The sequence below is a fragment of the Anomaloglossus baeobatrachus genome, chromosome 5, assembly GCF_048569485.1.
Source record: "Anomaloglossus baeobatrachus isolate aAnoBae1 chromosome 5, aAnoBae1.hap1, whole genome shotgun sequence".
In the NCBI taxonomy this organism is placed as follows: Eukaryota; Metazoa; Chordata; class Amphibia; order Anura; family Aromobatidae; genus Anomaloglossus; species Anomaloglossus baeobatrachus.
This window is the reverse complement of record NC_134357.1, coordinates 298,250,228-298,272,371: the sequence shown is the minus strand read 5'-3', so window position 1 is coordinate 298,272,371 and position 22,144 is coordinate 298,250,228. Positions and strand designations below refer to the sequence as shown.

Genomic DNA, 22,144 nt, shown 5'->3' with positions numbered 1-22,144 from the left:
AAAAGGTTAACATTAATAGGGGTGCCCAAACTTTTTCATATGACTGTAATATATATACAATAAATATATATATATATATAAAATAAATTTTCAACATAAAAGTGTGGGTCAATTATTATTCAACCCCTAGGTTTAATATTTCTTTATCGTTCCTTATGGGAGACCCAAACCATGGGTGTATAGCTTCTGCCTCCGGAGGACACACAAAGTACTACACTCAAACGTGTAGCTCCTCCCTCCGGGCTATATACACCCCCTGGATGACAATCTACCCAGTTCAATGCTTTGTGTTTCAGGAGGATCACACACTTGCCTTCTCTGATATTTTTTTATTTTAATTTTAAAGATTTGGAAGAAAAGCGGGTCCAGTCTGGACTCCCGGCATGTCCCTTCACACCCCACTCTGTCGGGTGCTGTTAAGGTTGACTTTATAAGGCTGGAGCCTTCACATGCCGCGCTCCTTCGCATCCTCTGTCGAGGCTCTGTTTGAAGTGGGAGCCTCCACGGTCCTCTCTGCTTGCAGAAGGCCGGTCTCCATCCGCAGCCCTGTCTGGTCCCTGCTGGAAGGAGCGTTAACCCCCACTCAGGGACATGGCCCTGCGTCTCAAAAGCTAAGTATTGAGACGTTTTTTCAGGGGTCCCGGGTACTTTTATTGGGGGGACAGTATGTGCTTTAGCGTTACTGTAAATTCCGGCCGGTTCTGGGGGTTTCCCCTGAGAACCGCGCCGAAGGTGCCTGCTCGTCGGCCGCATTTTAAAATCTAGGCCCCGGCTTCAGTTTGGGCCTAGTTTCGGTTTCGGCTTCTCTGCATGTTTTGCATACAGCGCCGCCCACCGCCCGACCAGCAGAGGGGAGGGCACTCCTCTCTGGGGAGATGTTCCCTCCCCTGTATCTCTCCCTGTATCTCTCTGCCCTCCGTTTTTCCCGCTCTTGGGCTTATACACGCCCCCCCTCCTTCTCCCAGCGCCATTTTCTCAGCGTTCTTACACTGGAAGGCGCTGGATGCTGCAGCTGCATACTGTTAGGAAGGCTGACGCTTCACAGGGTCTTTGAGCGGTGGAATCCGGAGGGCACACATAGAGCGGGCTGGTAAGCCACAACCTTCGGTTGTGGACTTTTATTACACTCTCAGGGCATTCTACAGGAGTGTATTCTTGCTGCAGAGCTTCCACCTCAGCAGCATGTCTGTCACCCGAAGCAAGGCTGCTAACATGTACGCTATATGCACTGCATGTAAGTTCATTCTGCCAGAGCCAAGCACATACCCACATTGTGATGCCTGTGCTAACATGTTTGTGTCTCAGCCTGGAGCTTCCTCAGGGGTCCCTCCGGCTGCTCCGGCCCCGGTGCCTGAACCCCCGGCTTGGGTAGCTTCCTTTTCACAAGCTATTTCCCAGTCTTTTGCCGACTCCATGGGGCAGCTGTCCCGGACACTGCTGTCCATGCATCAGCCCCCTTCTCAGGGTGCCTCTGCGGCTCCGAGCTCTGCAGAGCACTCAGAGCATGTCCTAGGACCCCGTCCCCCTAAACGGAGACGCAGGGAACCTTCTCCTTCCTCGTCCCACGGCTCTGATTCACAAGCCGAGGTGCAGGGCGAGGAGGATTCGTTTACTGTGGGCTCAGACGCTACCTCTATGTACCCCATTGACTTGTCTGAGGGTGATGCGGATGTTAGTGACTTGATTGCGTCCATTAACTCCGTACTGAACCTCAATCCACCAGAGTCAGAGGAACAAGCCTCTCTGGTAGAGGTTCACCAGTTTACCTCTCCTAAGAAACCTAGGAGTATGTTTTTTAACCACTCCAGCTTTCACACCACTGTCAACAAGCCCAGGGCCTGTCCTGACAAACGTTTTCCGAAGCGTAGTTCAGATGACCGTTTTCCTTTTCCACCAGAGGTTGTTAAGGACTGGGCCCAGTCCCCAAAGGTAGACCCTCCGGTGTCCAGAATCTCAGCCCGCACAGTCGTAGCTGTGGCTGATGGCACTTCTCTTAAGGATCCCACTGACCGCCAGGTTGACCTTCTGGCCAAGTCTGTATATGAGGCGGCAGGAGCCTCGTTCTCCCCGTCTTTTGCGGCAGTGTGGGCTCTTAAGGCAGTCTCTGCCTCTCTGGCGGAGATTCATTCCCTCTCCAGGGACTCTATTCCTGAGACGGATGCCTTAACTTCTCAAGCTTCGGCTTTTGCATCCTACGCCATGTCTGCCATCCTGGAGGCTTCTCACCGCACGGCGGTGGCCTCCGCTAACTCCCTCGCGATCCGCAGGATCTTGTGGCTTCGAGAGTGGAAAGCAGACGCTTCCTCTAAGAAGTACCTTGCGAGTCTCCCCTTTGCTGGGTCCCGGCTGTTCGGGGAACAGCTGGATGACATAATTAAGGAAGCTACTGGCGGGAAGAGTACTTCCTTGCCACAAACTAAAGCCAAGAAACCTGTCCAGGGCAGGAACCAATCGAGGTTTCGTTCCTTTCGTTCCTCTAACTGGTCATCCTCTAAGCCCTCGGCCTCGTCCACTACCGCAGCCAAGGATCGTAAATCCAACTGGCGCGCAAAGCCGCGTCTTCAAAAGACCGGAGGAGCCGCTGCCACTAAGGCAGCCTCCTCGTGACTATCTGGCCGCGCCAGCAACGTCCTTGGTCGGTGGCAGGCTCTCCCACTTTGGCGACGTGTGGTTGCAACACGTCTCCGATCAGTGGGTGCGGGATATCATCTCCCACGGCTACAGGATAGAATTTTCTTCCAGCCCGCCAAACAGATTTTTTCTGTCCACCCCCCCCTGCTCCAAAGCCGCCGCCTTCTCTCAGGCCGTGGCATCCCTGCAGGCCAACGGGGTAATTATTCCGGTTCCCGCCCGGGAACGGTTCAGAGGTTTCTACTCAAACCTCTTTCTAGTCCCCAAGAAGGACGGTTCCTTCCGGCCCATCCTGGATCTCAAGCTTCTCAACAAGCATGTTCAGGTGCGGCATTTTCGCATGGAATCTCTGAGATCGGTCATTGCCTCAATGACCCAAGGAGATTTTCTGGCATCCATCGACATCAGAGATGCCTATCTGCATGTGCCTATTGCGGTTTCACACCAGCGTTGGCTACGCTTTGCGATCGGAGAGGAACATTTCCAATTCGTGGCTCTCCCCTTCGGCTTAGCCACGGCCCCTCGAGTATTCACCAAGGTCATGGCAGCAGTGGTTGCGGTCCTGCACCTCCAGGGGTTGGCAGTGATTCCTTACCTGGACGACCTTCTAGTCAAGGCCTCATCCAGTGCAGACTGCCAGCGGAGTGTCTCTCTCACTCTCGCCACGCTAGTTCAGTTCGGGTGGCTTGTCAACCTGCCCAAGTCCACTCTGACCCCGACCCAGGTGCTTTTGTACCTAGGGATGCAATTCGAGACTCTGCCGGCACTTGTCAAGTTGCCCTTAGTCAAACAGCAGTCCCTTCGTCTGGCGGTGCGCTCTCTGCTGAGGCACCGTCGTCATTCCATCAGACACCTCATGCAGGTGCTGGGTCAGATGGTGGCGTCCATGGAAGCGGTCCCCTTTGCTCAGTTCCATCTGCGTCCCCTGCAGCTGGACATTCTCCGCTGTTGGGACAAGCTGATCTCTTCCTTGCACAGGCAGGTGGCTCTGTCGTCACAGACCAGGAGCTCCCTTCAGTGGTGGCTTCGGCCCCTCTCTCTGTCTCAGGGACGCTCCTTCCTGACTCCGTCCTGGGTGATCCTCACCACGGATGCCAGCCTCTCCGGTTGGGGAGCAGTATTTCTCCATCACCGAGCACAGGGCACTTGGACTCCGTCCGAATCAGCCCTCTCGATCAATGTGCTGGAGATCAGAGCTGTGTTTCTAGCTCTCCTAGCCTTTCACCACCTGTTGGCGGGCAGGCACATTCGAGTTCAGTCGGACAACGCGACAGCGGTTGCCTACATCAATCACCAGGGCGGGACTCACAGCCGTCTGGCGATGTTGGAGGTTCAACGAATCCTCCAGTGGACGGAGGACTCCAAGTCCACCATATCTGCAGTCCACATCCCAGGCGTGGAAAACTGGGAGGCCGATTACCTCAGCCGTCAAACCGTAGACAGCGGCGAGTGGGCCCTGCATCCGTCAGTGTTCAGATCAATCTGCCGCAAGTGGGGCACTCTGGAAGTGGATCTAATGGCATCCCGGCACAACAACAAGGTTCCGGTTTACGTGGCTCGCTCCCACGATCCTCAAGCCTTCGCAGCAGACGCACTGGTTCAAGATTGGTCTCAGTTCCGTCTGGCCTATGTGTTTCCCCCTCTAGCGCTCTTGGCCAGGGTTCTGCGCAAAATCAGAATGGAGGGCCGTCGAGTCATACTCATTGCTCCGGACTGGCCCAGGCGAGCTTGGTACCCAGACCTGCTCCGTCTGTCCGTAGAGGTGCCGTGGCATCTCCCGGACCGCCCAGACCTTCTCTCTCAAGGTCCGTTCTTCCGCCAGAATTCTGCGGCTCTCAGATTGACGGCGTGGCTCTTGAGTCCTGGATCCTGACGGCTTCAGGCATTCCCTCTGAGGTCATCTCCACCATGACTCAGGCTCGGAAGTCTTCCTCGGCCAAGATTTACCACAGGACTTGGAGGATTTTCCTGTCCTGGTGTCGCTCTTCCGACCATGCTCCTTGGCCGTTCTCCTTGCCGACCATCCTGTCTTTTCTACAGTCCGGTCTACAGCTGGGACTGTCCCTCAATTCCCTCAAGGGACAGGTGTCGGCTCTGTCGGTATTGTTCCAGCGGCGTATCGCCCGACTGGCTCAGGTGCGCACCTTCATGCAGGGCGCATCTCACATCATTCCTCCTTACCGGCGGCCCTTGGATCCCTGGGACCTTAATCTGGTCCTCACGGCCTTACAGAAACCCCCCTTTGAGCCTCTCAGGGAGGTTCCCTTGTTTAGACTTTCACAGAAAGTTGTTTTTCTAGTAGCCATAACTTCTCTCAGGAGAGTTTCTGATTTGGCTGCGCTATCTTCGGAATCCCCCTTTTTGGTGTTTCACCAAGACAAGGTGGTTCTTCGTCCATCTCCGGACTTTCTCCCTAAGGTGGTGTCTCCTTTCCACCTTAACCAGGACATTTCATTGCCTTCTCTTTGTCCGGCCCCTGTGCATCGCTTTGAAAAGGCGTTGCATACCTTGGATTTGGTGCGGGCGCTCCGAATCTGTGTCACGCACCGCCGTTTTTAGGAGGTGCACCTCACTTTTTGTGCTAACCTCTGGTCAGCGCAAGGGTCTCGCTGCCTCTAAACCGACCCTAGCTCGTTGGATCAGGTCGGCTATCACCGATGCCTACCAGTATTCTCAGGTGCCTCCCCCGCCAGGGATTAAGGCGCACTCGACCAGAGCTGTCGGTGCCTCCTGGGCTTTCAGGCACCAGGCTACGGCTCAGCAGGTTTGTCAGGCTGCCACGTGGTCCAGTCTGCACACTTTTTCGAAGCACTACCAAGTGCATGCTCATGCTTCGGCAGATGCGAGCTTGGGCAGACGCATTCTTCAGGCGGCTGTCGCCCATTTGTGAAGTTAGGTTTTGCCTACTTCTCAGTTTGGTTTATTCCCACCCATGGACTGCTTTGGAACGTCCCATGGTTTGGGTCTCCCATAAGGAACGATAAAGAAAAAGAGAATTTTGTTTACTTACCGTAAATTCTTTTTCTTATAGTTCCGACATGGGAGACCCAGCACCCTCCCTGTTGCCTGTTGGCAGTTTTTTTGTTCCGTGTGTTTCACCGGCTGTTGTTAGTAGTCAGAGTTCCGGTTATTCCGAGTTTTACTCTATCTCTACTTATGGGTGGATGTCCTCCTTCAGCTTTTGCACTGAACTGGGTAGATTGTCATCCAGGGGGTGTATATAGCCCGGAGGGAGGAGCTACACGTTTGAGTGTAGTACTTTGTGTGTCCTCCGGAGGCAGAAGCTATACACCCATGGTTTGGGTCTCCCATGTCGGAACTATAAGAAAAAGAATTTACGGTAAGTAAACAAAATTCTCTTTTTTGTGGAATAACCCTTGTTTGCAATTACAGCTAATAATCGTCTTTTATAGACCTGATCAGGCCGGCTCAGGTCTCTGGAGTTATCTTGGCCCACTCCTCCATGCAGATCTTCTCCAAGTTATCTAGGTTCTTTGGGTGTCTCATGTGGACTTTAATCTTGAGCTCCTTCCACAAGTTTTCAATTGGGTTAAGGTCAGGAGACTGACTAGGCCACTGCAACACCTTGATTTTTTCCCTCTTGAACCAGGCCTTGGTTTTCTTGGCTGTGTGCTTTGGGTCGTTGTCTTGTTGGAAGATGAAATGACGACCCATCTTAAGATCCTTGATGGAGGAGCGGAGGTTCTTGGCCAAAATCTCCAGGTAGGCCGTGCTATCCATCTTCCCATGGATGCGGACCAGATGGCCAGGCCCCTTGGCTGAGAAACAGCCCCACAGCATGATGCCACCATCATGCTTGACTGTAGGGATGGTATTCTTGGGGTCGTATGCAGTGCCATCCAGTCTCCAAACGTCACGTGTGTGGTTGGCACCAAAGATCTCGATCTTGGTCTCATCAGACCAGAGAACCTTGAACCAGTCTGTCTCAGAGTCCTCCAAGTGATCATGAGCAAACTGTAGACGAGCCTTGACATGACGCTTTGAAAGTAAAGGTACCTTACGGGCTCGGAGCTCCTTCCTTAGTTGTCCTTGGGTTAGCCTTGACTCTTCGGTCAAGCCTGGCCTCGGCACGGGTGGAAACTTTCAAAGGCTGTCCAGGTCGTGGAAGGCTAACAGTAGTTCCATAAGCCTTCCATTTCCGGATGATGCTCCCAACAGTGGAGACAGGTAGGCCCAACTCCTTGGAAAGGGTTTTGTACCCTTGCCAGCCTTGTGACCCTCCACGATCTTGTCTCTGATGGCCTTGGAATGCTCCTTTTGTCTTTCCCATGTTGACCAAGTATGAGTGCTGTTCACAAGTTTGGGGAGGGTATTAATTAGTCAGAAAAGGCTGGAAAAAGAGATAATTAATCCAAACATGTGAAGCTCATTGTTCTTTGTGCCTGAAATACTTCTTAATACTTTAGGGGAACCAAACAGAATTCTGGTGGTTTGAGGGGTTGAATAATAAATGACCCTCTGAATAAACTTTTCACAATTTAAAAAAAATAAAAAAAGAAATAACATTCTTTTTTGCTGCAGTGCATTTCACACTTCCAGGCTGATCTACAGTCCAAATGTCACAATGCCAAGTTAATTCCGAATGTGTAAACCTGCTAAATCTGCAGGGGGTTGAATAATACTTGTAGGCACTGTACATATATATATGTGTCGCCCTGGGCAAGCCAGGGGACACAGATAACAACACCACTACACCCCACACTCCAGGTAGGCACACCTGCTAACCAGAAATCCTTGTTGCCTCCCTCCAGGAGTCTGTGATGCACACCAGGGGGTGGGCCAGGCGGTTGGCTCCGCCCACCAAGGAGCTCACAACTCTGGAGGCAGGAAGTTACCAGGCAGATGAGCTCAGGAGGAGCTTGAGTAAAGAAGCAGTTTAGCTCAGGAGGAGCTTGAGTGAACAGCAGAGTAGCCCAGGCAGGGGCTAGAGGAAACAACCAGAAGTGAAAGTGAAGGAAAGGAAAGTGGAAAAGGAGGAAAGCAAGAAGTGGTGACAGAGCAGAGAGAAGGAGAAGCCTGAGAGCCCAGCTGTGTGTAGGGCTAGAACAGCAAGGTCAGCGACGGCGGTGACCGTCCGGAGGGGGACCGTTTGGAAGTTCCTGGAAGGACCCCGTTGGCTGTGTGCCCGGTGGTCTGGAGCAGTGTTCCGAAGGACAGTCAGCACCAGGGCAGGGGCCTCTCGGACCCCGGCAAGGCTAGGAGTCGCCCAATTTGCCGAATCCGTCAGTGAAGGGGACGCAGATCCCCCAGCAACAAAGTCCCGATTGACGGCAACAGCCCGACCATTACCGGGGAGACACCGCCACCGCCAAGGCACCAGTTTCCCCAGGGCCAGCGCCTGCGGGCAAAGTGTAGAGCTCCTCCGGCCCAGATTGCAGTCGGGGAGCGGGTAACCGGAGGGAATCCACCGCTACCATCAGTCAAACAGGTGCAAGGAAGAGAGACGTCACCGTCACCTACCGGGAGTGCAGGTGCAACCGTCTGTGGGACCGTCCTACCAGCCGTTGGTTTACCGTACAAACTGTGTCCGTGTCTCAGGCTGAGTGAGTACCACAGTGCCGCAAGGCATAGCGCTGCCCCCGCGCCCCTGCGCCCTCCAGGCCCTACACTTCACATCTCTTCACCAGGCCCCGGGATCACCAACCCCTACCCACGGAGGGGCAACACAACACCTGGCTGCTCCCATCACCATCCCCGGGACCCCCACACTGAGCAGCGGTGGTGCCATCACCACAACCGTGGGTGGCGTCACGAACTATAATCCCAACAAACATACCCCCCCTTTCACTCACGGGCGAGGAGTGTCGCTCGAGACACCCCGGGATCCGGCCCGCAGCTCGAGCCACCAGGAGCAACTGCCGGACCCGAGCAGAAGGGGTGAGCGCGGTGTGCTGACACCCTCCTCCCCGCCCGCGACAACTTGGCGTCACGAACAGGATCTTACCGCTCTGCCGTCTGGTAGAGGTGCGCCTTGTTACCGCCGGAGGTATCCGGCAGAAAAATTTCAGAAGTCGCCATCTTTGGCGCGAAAAGTTCCCGCTCGAGCGTCTTCTCGAGCAGTAGATGCGCGAAGGCCAAAACTCCGCCCCGAGAGAGGAGGGGCCGAAAAGAGCTAAGGGGGACGCGATGGCGGCTGGCGGCATGTAGTCGCCGCTATAAAAGCAGGGACGCCAGGACTCTGCAAACATCCCGTTCCTGGAAGCAAACAGCAAAGACACCATGTGGATGCCGTCCCGAAACACCGTGGCCCCCGCACCGGGAACCGCAGCGTGGGTGGAGATCCGGACCGCGCAGCTCCATCTAAGGCTGCAGGTCAAAATGCAGCTCCTCCTGGAGGAGTGGGAGACCGACATGGCGGACGTTTTGGCAGCCGTGCGGAAACGCGAGGAGGAAGCGGAGGAAGGGAGGGTGAGCGACCCACGCCCCTATGTCCCGGAGGGACCGGTCGCTGCGGCTGAGGGACCCGGTCCAAGCCCTCTCCCCCCGTTGCCTCCTTCGCCACCTGTCTCGGAGGCCGTGACCCCGCCACTAGGCCCGCTGCCACCGCAACCGGTAGCGATACCCAGCCCGTCCGCCCCGGCGGACCGACCTGTAGCCGGAGCCCGAAGCAAACCGGAGGCATTGCCATGGAAGGCCCCGAAGATTGCGCCAGAGACAGTCCCCGAGCAGTTCCCCGAGCCGGAGTCGATGACCCACTCCGAGCCAAAGGCCCAACTGCGGAAAGCCCCTGTGCCCATTCCCCACACCTCGGCTGAGGTGGCGCCGGGTTGTTGCTGCAAGGCAGCGCCCAAGGCCATGACACCGCGGGATACGCCACCCACCTTCCTGACAGTGGGTAACGTGCTGAATGTCCCGCGGGGCTCAACCCGTGCGCCGGAGCCATACTGGGACAGGGAGCCGACCAAGCTGGGCCTGGAGATCGCGGAGAGGGAGCGTAGGAAAGCCGAGCTGGTGGCCCGAGTCATACGGGAAAAGGAGAACCTGCGGCAAGCGACCTTCCGTGTCCGGGGCCCGTTCTACGAGGGGCAGGTGAGGCGATTCGATATCCGCCGGGGCTACGGGTTCATATACGAACCGGGCCTGGAGGCCGAGGTATTTGTAGCCCGGCGGGATGTGCATGCTCACCTGCCCGAAGAGCATCCTGGCCGCAATCTTATCCCGGGAGACATGGTGCGATACACTCGGCACTGCGGAGAGAGGGGGTGGTTTGCCCTGGATGTAAAGCTGAGGGGCAGCCCGGAGGGCAAGATGAGCTCTGCACCCCCTCCCTCGGATGAAGCAGCAGCAGGACCGGAGTAGGGCAATGGAGGCCCGCAGCACCGTCCCCGTAGGGACCAGCGCTTTGTTTGTTTGAAAGTTTGTTGAAAGTTTTGAAAAATGAAAAACACTGATTGAACCGAGTTTTCACCTGATTGTCAGCTGTGATTAGCAACCGGCAGGAGCCGGCACCGTTGTCCCCGTGGGGACCGTTAAAAGTTTAAAAATGCATGGGAACTAGCCATGGACAAGCCCATGAACTCTGCAGGGCAACCACAAACGTTAGTGGCTTGTAAATATGTTGGGTACCGTTACCGTTTCCGCAATGCCGCCTCCGGAGAGGCAGGTTGGAGGGAGGGCCCTGAGCAGAGCAGGCCAGGGCCCAGCCACCAAAGGGACCGGTGGCTACCCTCTGGAGGGAAGGACAGATCCCGCTCGGGTGACTTGTGCTGGACTGTGGGTCAAGGGGTGCTGCCTGGGTTTTAGGGGCAGCATCAGGGCCAGGTTGCTTGGGTGGGAGAGAGCGGAAACCGTGACCGTACACCGTTGAAACGTTAAAAGTAAAATGTGCCTCCCGTCTTGGGAAGAGTTGATTAAAAATGTTATGCTTATGTTATGTTTAACCCTGTTATCCCCTTTTTACAGAAAAATAAAACCGGTGTGGGACGGCAGCCCGCGGACGGTCTGCGTTTTGCTAGGGGGGAATGTGTCGCCCTGGGCAAGCCAGGGGACACAGATAACAACACCACTACACCCCACACTCCAGGTAGGCACACCTGCTAACCAGAAATCCTTGTTGCCTCCCTCCAGGAGTCTGTGATGCACACCAGGGGGTGGGCCAGGCGGTTGGCTCCTCCCACCAAGGAGCTCACAACTCTGGAGGCAGGAAGTTACCAGGCAGATGAGCTCAGGAGGAGCTTGAGTAAAGAAGCAGTTTAGCTCAGGAGGAGCTTGAGTGAACAGCAGAGTAGCCCAGGCAGGGGCTAGAGGAAACAACCAGAAGTGAAAGTGAAGGAAAGGAAAGTGGAAAAGGAGGAAAGCAAGAAGTGGTGACAGAGCAGAGAGAAGGAGAAGCCTGAGAGCCCAGCTGTGTGTAGGGCTAGAACAGCAAGGTCAGCGACGGCGGTGACCGTCCGGAAGTTCCTGGAAGGACCCCGTTGGCTGTGTGCCCGGTGGTCTGGAGCAGTGTTCCGAAGGACAGTCAGCACCAGGGCAGGGGCCTCTCGGACCCCGGCAAGGCTAGGAGTCGCCCAATTTGCCGAATCCGTCAGTGAAGGGGACGCAGATCCCCCAGCAACAAAGTCCCGATTGACGGCAACAGCCCGACCATTACCGGGGAGACACCGCCACCGCCAAGGCACCAGTTTCCCCAGGGCCAGCGCCTGCGGGCAAAGTGTAGAGCTCCTCCGGCCCAGATTGCAGTCGGGGAGCGGGTAACCGGAGGGAATCCACCGCTACCATCAGTCAAACAGGTGCAAGGAAGAGAGACGTCACCGTCACCTACCGGGAGTGCAGGTGCAACCGTCTGTGGGACCGTCCTACCAGCCGTTGGTTTACCGTACAAACTGTGTCCGTGTCTCAGGCTGAGTGAGTACCACAGTGCCGCAAGGCATAGCGCTGCCCCCGCGCCCCTGCGCCCTCCAGGCCCTACACTTCACATCTCTTCACCGGGCCCCGGGATCACCAACCCCTACCCACGGAGGGGCAACACAACACCTGGCTGCTCCCATCACCATCCCCGGGACCCCCACACTGAGCAGCGGTGGTGCCATCACCACAACCGTGGGTGGCGTCACGAACTATAATCCCAACAAACATACCCCCCCTTTCACTCACGGGCGAGGAGTGTCGCTCGAGACACCCCGGGATCCGGCCCGCAGCTCGAGCCACCAGGAGCAACCGCCGGACCCGAGCAGAAGGGGTGAGCGCGGTGTGCTGACACCCTCCTCCCCGCCCGCGACATATATATATATATATATATATATATATATATATTATACATACATACATACATACACACACACACACACACACACACACACACACACACACACACACACACACACACACACACACACGTCATCTTCAGAGGCTCAGTCCACAATATTACCACAAGGTGGCGCCCAAGTGGTGTGAAACCAGAGTCACTCAATGTATAAGGGCACACAAGCAGTGCAGAGAGAAAAGCAATAACAGATAAGTACAAGGTGACTGGGATGAATGCAAATCAAGAGTAGTAAATATCTTACTGATTATTAAAGGTGTGGTCCAATACAAAGCATAGAGGCCACATCGATGTAAAGCTGAGACAGAAGGCTTTTTATAAATATCTTCTATTGCCAATTCAGCCTGTGAGCGGCACAATCTTTGTCCGCTCATCCCCATCATGTGACCCGGGCTGCAGTGGCCTTTGATATCCGGTAATGTCACTTCAGCTTCCGGAATTGAAAGTTGACCGGTGAGCACCGAGGCGGGACCCCTTTTCCGTGAGTGACTAGGCTGTGGGCAGAGTTTCACAACACATCACAGCCAAGCATAATTTGTGCTTGCGGCGCTTTGCATTAAAGGAGAGAATGCGCAAGTTGCTGGGCTGTGATGTGAGATGGAACTTTGGCACACAGACCAGTGACTCAGGGAGACTGGGTCCCACCTTCGATGATGCTAGGTCAACTTCCAATTGCAGAAGTTGACGTGACCTCAGAGGTCACTGCAGCTCGGGTCACGTGATGGGGATGAGCAGACAGCGATACCGCCGCCTCTCAGGCAAAATTGACAACAGAAGGCATGTAGAAAAAGCCTTCTGTCTCAGCTTTACATCGATGTGGCCACTTTTCTTTGTAATGGACCACCTCTTTAAAGTACAAAGTGCCTGGATGTGAATACTTGCTCCCGACTTGCGTTTTGCTATGTCTTCCTCAGGGGGCTGCGGACCCCGAGAAAGCCATAGCTAAACATGCGTCAGGGCGCGTACTCACATCAGGCACTCTGCACTTTCATTATTGGTAAGATATTTACTACTCCTAATTTACATTCATCACATATTCGCCTCGTTCTTCTCATCTGTTCTTGCTTTTTTCTGTACACTGCTTGTGTGCCCCTTATACATTGTTACTGTGGTCTCACACCACTTGGGCGCCACCCTGTGGTTGTATTTTGTACTGAGGTTCTACAGTTGACGTGCAGTATATGTATACAAATTACTGTCTGATGACATACATGTATCTGATTTCTATTGACCCATTTTTTTATTCTTTTTTTTACTTTCTCTGAGTGTTCTTAGGAAGTGTTCACTAGACATTTTAAACTGTTCCCTCCCTTCTGTATCCTGGTGTTATGTACATTTTTGAACTTATTGCGTATTATACCCTTTTTTTTTGCTGCCATGTTTTCATTAGGGTTTATTTTAATTAAAAAGGTTTATTCATTTACTACTTTGCCTCCTTTGGGTCTATCAAAAACTCCATTTTCTTTTGAATTACTTCTCTTTGGGAGTTGCACTGTACACTTTGGATCATGGTCTTTTATAATTGTTCCTTATTTCTCTATATTCAATTTCATATTTAATTAGTGTACCTTTTTATATTGGTCATAAGTTTTGTTTTGATGTGGTGGCGGGGCTGAAAACAGCAATTTGGACTGCTAGTTGCTCTTCTTCTTCTTTTTTTTTTTTTTTTTTTTTTTTTTTTTTTCAATCTGTTTTTATTTATTTTGTCGTCTTTTTTTTTTTTTTTTTCCATTTTACACAAAGTCATACAAGACCTTTTGTGGGAAGTAGCATTTGAACATTTAAATACATTTTTATATTGTTGATTTCCCCTGTAAGTAGGGCTGGCATATCAGCCTTAGTTACTGTGCAAATTTAGCCTCTTGTTTGTAAAGCAATTCCTGCTCCCTTTCAACTCCTGGGGATGACATGATCGCTGGGTCCTGAAGAGAAGCACGGTCTGTTGTTTGTTTTTTTTTTTTATATATATACTGTATCCAGTATACGTTCAGTGCTGTGTGTGTGTGTGTGTGTGTGCGTGTGTGTGTGTGTGTGTGTATATATATATATATATATATATATATATATATATATATATGTATATATATATATATATATATATGTGTATATATGTATATATATATGTATAATATATATATATATATATATATATATATATATATATATATATATATATATATATATATATATATATATATATATATATATATATATATATATATGTATAATATATATATATATATATATATATATATATAATTTTGATCAGGAAGGAAGAGATGGTAATAACCCATCACTGCCTTCTCTATGGGGAGTCCGGCTGTGTCTCGTACAGTTGTTGTACTATGCCGTGACATTTTAGAACATCACACAGACATTAAAATCTATGAGTGGTCCGAAAGTAATTAATAAATACACAGTGCACTGGGTGCTGTGCCTAATGGTTTGAGTGCTCATCATTACCATCTTTCTCACTTCTACAGAAATTCCTGTTCTTTGTCCTTAAGAGCAGCGATGTCCTGGATGTTCTGGTTCCCATTCTGTACTTCTTGAACGATGCCCGAGCGGACCAGTGTGAGTCTGCACTTCTGTTGAGTCGTCCTTCACTCTGTTTTCATCTCCTTCGCTCACCTCTTTTCTTCATATTTTTGCGATCACTTTTATCACAATATATAAAGTTGCGCCCTCTGATCGCCACATTTCTCTTTACAGCTCGTGTTGGTCTCATGCACATTGGGGTCTTCATTCTTTTGCTGCTAAGTGGTGAGAGGAATTTTGGAGTTCGCCTCAACAAACCCTACTCTGTGAGAGTCCCGATGGATATCCCAGTGTTCACAGGAACTCATGCCGACCTGCTTATTGTGGTGAGTGATAAATGAGTGCAACATGTTACAGGAGATGCAAGGGCTGACTTTATATTCTATTTTCTAACACTACTTCTTCTTTCTATGCAGGTTTTTCACAAGATCATCACCAGTGGGCACCAGCGTTTACAACCTTTATATGACTGCCTGCTGACCATCGTAGTGAATGGTACAATGATGGAAGGGGCACACTAGGAGTAGATTGTATGGTTGGGTTTTTTCCTGATTTATTCTGTACGTGTTGCTGCATATAAGGAAAAAAGTTGGTCACCTGGCTACCAAGGCTACCTGAAATCAGGCCCTATATCTAGATACAGGCATTAATGGGGTATTAACAAATTTATACCAAAGAAAAACCAAGTTCAGATCACCGATCAGCTGTAGTCCCACTCCACCTGAGGATGCGGCGCACGGAGAGGTAGGGCAAGCAAGATAAATAGTCCAAATTAAGAGATAGACCTAGCTATCAGGAAGTTATCACCTATCCATTGGATAAAGGATACCTACCAAATTTCTTAATAGTCCAAATTAAGAGGTAGTCCATCGCAGTCCACGGAGTAATATAAAAATATTCTTTATATATCCCAAAAATATAAAATCACAGGGACATACAGCTTGGGAAATTATTTCAGTAGCTCAGAACAACGCGTTTTGACATATGGTCTTAATCATGATCTAACAGAGCATGATTAAGACCATGCATCGAAACACATTGTTCTGAGCTACTGAAATTATTTACCAAGCTGTATGTCCCTCTGATTTTATATTTTTTGGATAAAGAATATTTTTTAGATTACTTCGAGGACTGCACTGGACTACCTCTTAATTTGGACTATTAACAAATTTGGTAGGTATCCTTTATCCAATGGATAGGGGATAACTTCCTGATTGCTAGGTGTCTGACAACTGGGGCTTCCTCTAACGCCGGTGTCACACTTGAGATTATTTAGCGCCAGTTTCGCGGTGCATCACCCGTCACGGACTCACACTCTCCTCACAGGAGCGTCTCAGCTGCATAGAGATACATGCAACCAACCCACTCCTGTGAGGAGAGTGTGAGTCCATGCCGGGTGATGCATCAGGAGACTCACGCGAGGTAAACGCGAGGCAATCACAAAGAGTGACATCGGCCTAATCCTGAAACCGAGAGAAGGGGGGTTCTGAAGAGCACAGTGTGATTTGAGCAGAGGTCAGTCATGTCCACTGACCCTCAATTCATTCTTTTGGGACCACTGGAGATAACTAAGCTCAGCGTTTGGCTGGTCTTCATAAGAATGAATGGAGCAGAAGTGGACATGATCATCCTCTGCTCCAATTACAGAGGTTCGGGACCCTCAACGATCAGTAAATTATCACTTCGCTTTTGGATAGACGCAGAGGTTCCCAACTCCAGTCCTCAAGGCACACCAACAGTGCAGGTTTTCAGGATCTCCTTAGTTTTGCACAGGTGGTAATTTAATCACCTGCACTGGTGATGATTCCAACCCCTGTGCAATACTAAGGCAATCCTGAAAACCTGCACTGTTGGTGTGCCTTGAGGACTGGAGTTGGGAACCTCTGGGATAGAGGATAAACTACAAACTTAAGATTGCTCTTTTAAAAGCCCCTTTAAATCTCTTTTGCCTGCTTTGATGTCCAGACTAATAGGTCAGATGGAGGGAAATGAACGACAAACAATCCTAGGTATTCTTATCTTTGTGGGAAACTATGTGCCATGTAAAAATTCCATTCCCATTTATCATTACTTCCCCTAACACCCGCAGACATAGGAGAAATTCCTGCTAAATGAATCAGCCAACACAAATTAGTGTCCACCAGCATAGTGTAAATGGAGTATGCAAAGTTTAGGTATAAAAACTATTACTGATTAAACTATATGGAGGTAGGAACAAACATGTGGAGGTGTCCCAGTACTCAAAACCCATTAAAAACAACATTGGGAATGCTAAAAATATTTTATATGATCTCTAAAGGGAGCTTATTGCACAATAATCATTTAAAGGGCCCCCACAAAACAACTGACGGTGCCAGTTAGGAAAAATGCACATAATTGTGGTGTACTCACCTGTTGTGGTCACCAACGCAGTTTCACACAGATACATTTTCTCATTTTGTCCACTAGGTGGCACTTGGAGCTGACTCTTTGCTGTGAGAGTCTGAACCATTCTTAGGTGTAATGCTAGTCCAATCCCGCTTGATACATTATAGAATATTGCTCTAAATTAAAGGGGTTATCCGGCTTAATTTGCTTTTTTTTATTATTTCCCTATTGGGCTACATTGGGGCAGGTAAGTAGATAGAGACCACTTACCTGCCCTGCTGTCAGCCCCTCTCCCCCGGCTCAGAGCGGTCATGTGACCGCTCCTGCCGCGATTTTGCTGCTTCCGGTCATTGCACGTCTACATGGGCAGGGCCATGTTGACATGCAAATGTGGAAACAGCATGTCGCCTCCCTGCTGGGCTGTACAGTGTGATGAGCCCCGCCCCCTTCCCTGCACCCTCCCACACATTCCCCCGCACCTCCCCTTGCACTGCTGTGGGGGTCCGTGACCTGGCGGCGGCTGCCATGGTGTCAGCTCCAGCACCGGCCCCCCTGCTCAGGATCACACATTCAAATATACCGGCATCACAGATCACCGATGCCGGTACATTTGAAAGTGCTGATGAGAAGCAGCGCAGCGCTGCTTCTCATCTTGCACGCTGTCTGAGCTCTCTTCAGCACAGCGGTGACGTCACCACTGTGCTAATATGTCTAGAGCACAGACAGCGCGCGAACGTGCAGGAGCGGCGGGGACCGATGACTGGTGAGTATGTACTCCCTATGGTGTGTGTGTGTGTGTGTGTGTGTGTTGCACAGCCCGATGTGTGTATGCGGTGCAGAGCCCGATGTGGGGTGCAGAGCCCGATGTGGGGCTATTATTTGCAATGCTGTAGTGTAGTGCGCTGCCCTGTAGTGCCCTGCCCTGTAGTGTCCTGCCCTGTAGTGTGCTGCCCTGTAGTGCCCTGTAGTGTGCTGCCCTGTAGTGCCCTGAAGTGTGCTGCCCTGTAGTGTCCTGCCCTGTAGTGCCCTGTAATGTGCTGCCCTGTAGTGTCCTGTCCTGTAATGTGCTGCCCTGTAGTGTCCTGTCCTGTAATGTGCTGCCCTGTAGTGTCCTGTCCTGTAATGTGCTGCCCTGTAGTGTCCTGTCCTGTAATGTGCTGCCCTGTAGTGTCCTGTCCTGTAATGTGCTGCCCTGTAGTGTCCTGTCCTGTAATGTGCTGCCCTGTAGTGTCCTGTCCTGTAATGTGCTGCCCTGTAGTGTCCTGTCCTGTAATGTGCTGCCCTGTAGTATCCTGTCCTGTAGTGCCCTGTAGTGATCTGTCCTGTAGTGTCCTGTAATGTGCTGCCTTGTAGTGTCCTGTAATGTGCTGCCCTGTAGTGTCCTGTCCTGTAATGTGCTGCCCTGTAGTGCCCTGTAATGTGCTGCCCTGTAGTGCCCTGTAGTGTCCTGTCCTGTAGTGTCCTGTAATGTGCTGCCCTGTAGTGATCTGCCGTGTAGTGTCCTGCCGTGTAGTGATGAGAGGTCAGTGCTGGGGCAGAATATACTGACAGGGAATGTGTGTGCAGACGGCAGGCAGAGGGCGGGGCTGGACACTGGGGCGGAGCTGGACACTGAGGCCGGGCGGTGCCAGCTGTGACTGGGAGGTTTTGCACAGGAAGTGGTCAGTTTGCTGGAGCTGAATGTAAACAAAGAGCTGCAGAGAATAAAGAGATAATTCAAGAGGAACAAAAGTTAGTAAACAAAAAATAACAATGTAGGGGTGATTAATATGACAATACAGCACAGATTCTTAAACTCAAACATTTTTGTTATGTCGGACAACCCCTTTAATATTTGATCAGTTTTCTTTTAATTATTTTATATATTTTAGTTTTAAAATCTTTTTAAACTTTTATAAGTTCAGATACCATAGTTGTATTTCTGTTAGAGGGTCTTGCCACTCTAGGTATTTAACTAAACCAGGCCGCAGCCAATAATAGAGGGGTGGAAGTGAGAAAAACCATGAAATTAATCCCCATTAAAAAATAACTTTTAATCTAATATCATTAAAAGGTCAAAAACCACAATAACAAACACAAAACATGACAATGCAGGGTATGTCGGACAACATTGCTTTCCAAAGCGAGCTTAGAGCTCCCTCTCTCAATGTGTGTAATGCATAAAGGACTTATATTTTTCCTATAAAACCAAAAACTCTCAAGTCTACAGAGGTTATTTCTTCTTGTATTTGCCTTGCTCACCTTTATCCTTGCTCTTTTCCATTGCACAGTATCCCCGTACTTGAAGTCTCTTTCCATGGTAGCCTCTAACAAGCTGCTACATCTGCTGGAAGCTTTCTCCAGTCCTTGGTTCCTCTTCTCCTCCCCGCAGAATCATCATCTCGTTTTCTTTCTGCTTGAAGTCTTCAATAATATTATCCAGTATCAGTTTGATGGTGAGTTTTACTTGTCTTTATTTTTTTTTTTTTTCCTTCAATGTGCTTTCATGTCAAAGGACAATATTGTGGCCTCTAGAAACTGAGCCCTCACCACTTTGCTAGAAATAAGGATCCCTTTTTATTTAACCAGTCCTGGTGAAGAGGTTTCCCATTTGTATTTTGTTCCTTTGCATTTCTATTTCATCCCCATTTCTATTTTTCACTTTCCAGGTAACTCCAGTCTAGTTTATGCCATCATCCGGAAGCGCAATGTATTTCACCAGTTAGCAAATCTCCCATCAGACACTCCATCCATCCAACGCGCTCTTCAGAGGAAAAAGAAAACTGCTGAACCCCTATCACGCACTAATTCTCAAGATGGAGTATCTATGGAAGGCTCCCGGCCTGCTGCCCCAGCAGAACCTGGCACCTTGAAGACCAGTCTGATAGCCACACCTGGTAAGGTTACACATGTATAGGATTTTTGCTAGGTCTCTTCCCTCCCCCCTCATGTTCCTCCTTGTTAATCCTCTGTGTGACTTTCTGAATTGCCGGTAAAGCATAAGGACAATTATACATGGGGGAACTTCAACTCTTGTGAACCCGTCGTGCCCATGTATTACATAGTTGTCCAATAATGTGTCATGGCACTGATCTCCCACTGTCTTTACAACCAATTCCTTGGGTTAGTAAAGTCAGACCAATTGGACAGTAGGACAGCTATAGTCTAAAAAGTTCTGCAAATTCGACATCTTATGTTTGTCTGATCTTGTGCTATAAAGTGTCAGATAACATGAATTGACTAATTTACCCCATCAGGTATAGAAAAGCTGACTGAGAAATCCCAAGTGTCAGAAGACGGAACACTAAGAGCTGTTGATCCTGAAGTTCCTTCATCTCCCGGAGAGAGCAACCTGCCCCGTCCCTTGAGTGACACCGAGTCTCAGAGTGGGGTGTGTGAATTTAACATGTCTCCTTCTTTTTCTTCCTCCTTTGATACAAGAGTTAAAATTAATTATTCAGTAGGCATTGTTATGTAGATCATTTGTCACACAACAGCAGGGCTGTGGGGAGGAATGAAGATTAGGAGAGGTAAGGAGCAGTAAGGTAGAGATGCGGAGGGAGCCCAGGATAAATGGTATCTGGAGAGCCTTCTTTCTCCCACCTTTTCCTGCCTGTGGTCTTTTTAAGTTAGAGCAGCAGCTATATCAAAGACACAAGTTTATCCGAACTGGAAAAAGATGGATGTTCATGTAGAAATTAGGCTGTGTTCTCCATCCACCACTTCTTCTAAGTATTTGTTGTGTGGGTGTATGTATGTATACAATTTTAATATATATGTGTTTTTAAGATAGTATTACTCTATTGTACACAGTGTGCAGAATTATTAAGCAAATGAGTATTTTGATCACATGATACTTTTTAAACATGTTGTCCTACTCCAAGCTGTATAGGCTTGAGAGCCAACTACCAATTAAGTAAATCAGGTGATGTGCATCTCTGTAATGAGGAGGGGTGTGGTGTAATAACATCAACCCCCTATATAAGGTGTGCTTAATTATTAGGTAACTTCCTTTCCTTTCGCAAAATGGGTCAGAAGAGAGATTTGACGGGCTCTGAAAAGTCCAAAATTGTGAGATGTCTTGCAAAGGGATGCAGCAGTCTTGAAATTGCCAAACGTTTGAAGCGTGATCACTGAACAATCAAGAGTTTCATGGCAAATAGCCAACAGGGTTGCAAGAAGCGTGTTGGGCACAAAAGGCAAAAAATAACTGCCCATGATTTGAGGAAAATCAAGCGTGAAGCTGCCAAGATGCCATTTGCCACCAGTTTGTACATATTTCAGAGCTGCAACATTACTGGAGTATCAAAAAGCACAAGGTGTGCCATACTCAGGGACATGGCCAAGGTAAGGAAGGCTGAAAACCACCACCTCTGACCAAGAAACATAAGATAAAACCTCAAGACTGGGCCAAGAAATATCTTAAGACTTAGTTTTCAAAGGTTTTATGGACTGATGAAATGAGTGTGATTCTTGATGGGCCAGATGGATGGGCCAGAGGCTGGATCAGTAAAGGGCAGAGAGCTCCACTCCGACTCAGACGCCAGCAGGGTGGAGGTGGGGTACTGCTATGGGCTGGTATCATCAAAGATGAACTTGTGGGACCTTTTCGGATTGAGGATGGAGTGAAGCTAAACTCTCAGACCTACTGCCAGAGTCTGGAAGACAACTTCTTCAAGCAGTGGTACAGGAAGAAGTCGGTATCGTTCAAGAAAAACATGATTTTCAGGCAGGATAATGCTCCATCACATGCATCCAACTACTCCACAGCGTGGCTGGCCAGTAAAGGTCTAAAAGATGAAAAAATAATGACATGGCCCCCTTGTTCACCTGATCTGAACCCCATAGAGAACCTGTGGTCCCTCATAAAATGTGAGATCTACAGGCAGGTAAAACAGTACACTTCTCGGAACAGTGTCTGGAGGCTGTGGTGGCTGCTGCACACAATGTTGATCGTAAATAGATCAAGCAACTGACAGAATCTATGGATGGTAGGCTGTTGAGTGTCATCATAAAGAAAGGTGGCTATATTGGTCACTAATTTTTTGGGGGTTTTGGTTTTACATGTCAGAAATGTTTATTTCTAAATTTTGTGGAGTTATATTGGTTTGCCTTGTGAAAATAAACAAGTGAGATGGGAATATATTTGGTTTTCTTTTTCGCTCTATTGGGAGACCCAGACAATTGGGTGTATAGGCTATGCCTCCGGAGGCCGCACAAAGTACTACACTTAAAAGTGTTAGGCCCCTCCCCTTCTGCCAATACACCCCCCGTGCTCCCACGGGCTGCTCAGTTTTTTGCTTTGTGCGAAGGAGGTCAGACACGCACAGCACAGCTCCACAGATT

General features: G+C 49.9%; 1 protein-coding gene across 1 annotated transcript in view; it reads left to right on the top strand.

Annotated features, from left to right (window-relative positions):
• Positions 1–22,144, top strand: part of HID1 (HID1 domain containing) — a 126,357-nt gene that overhangs the window by 57,858 nt on the left and 46,355 nt on the right. Inside the window, exons 10-15 of the mRNA XM_075349631.1 lie at positions 14,398–14,488; positions 14,627–14,778; positions 14,869–14,947; positions 19,090–19,254; positions 19,468–19,695; positions 20,056–20,189. Coding sequence (XP_075205746.1) covers positions 14,398–14,488; positions 14,627–14,778; positions 14,869–14,947; positions 19,090–19,254; positions 19,468–19,695; positions 20,056–20,189 — 849 coding nt within the window. The remainder of the gene's footprint in view (positions 1–14,397; positions 14,489–14,626; positions 14,779–14,868; positions 14,948–19,089; positions 19,255–19,467; positions 19,696–20,055; positions 20,190–22,144) is intronic.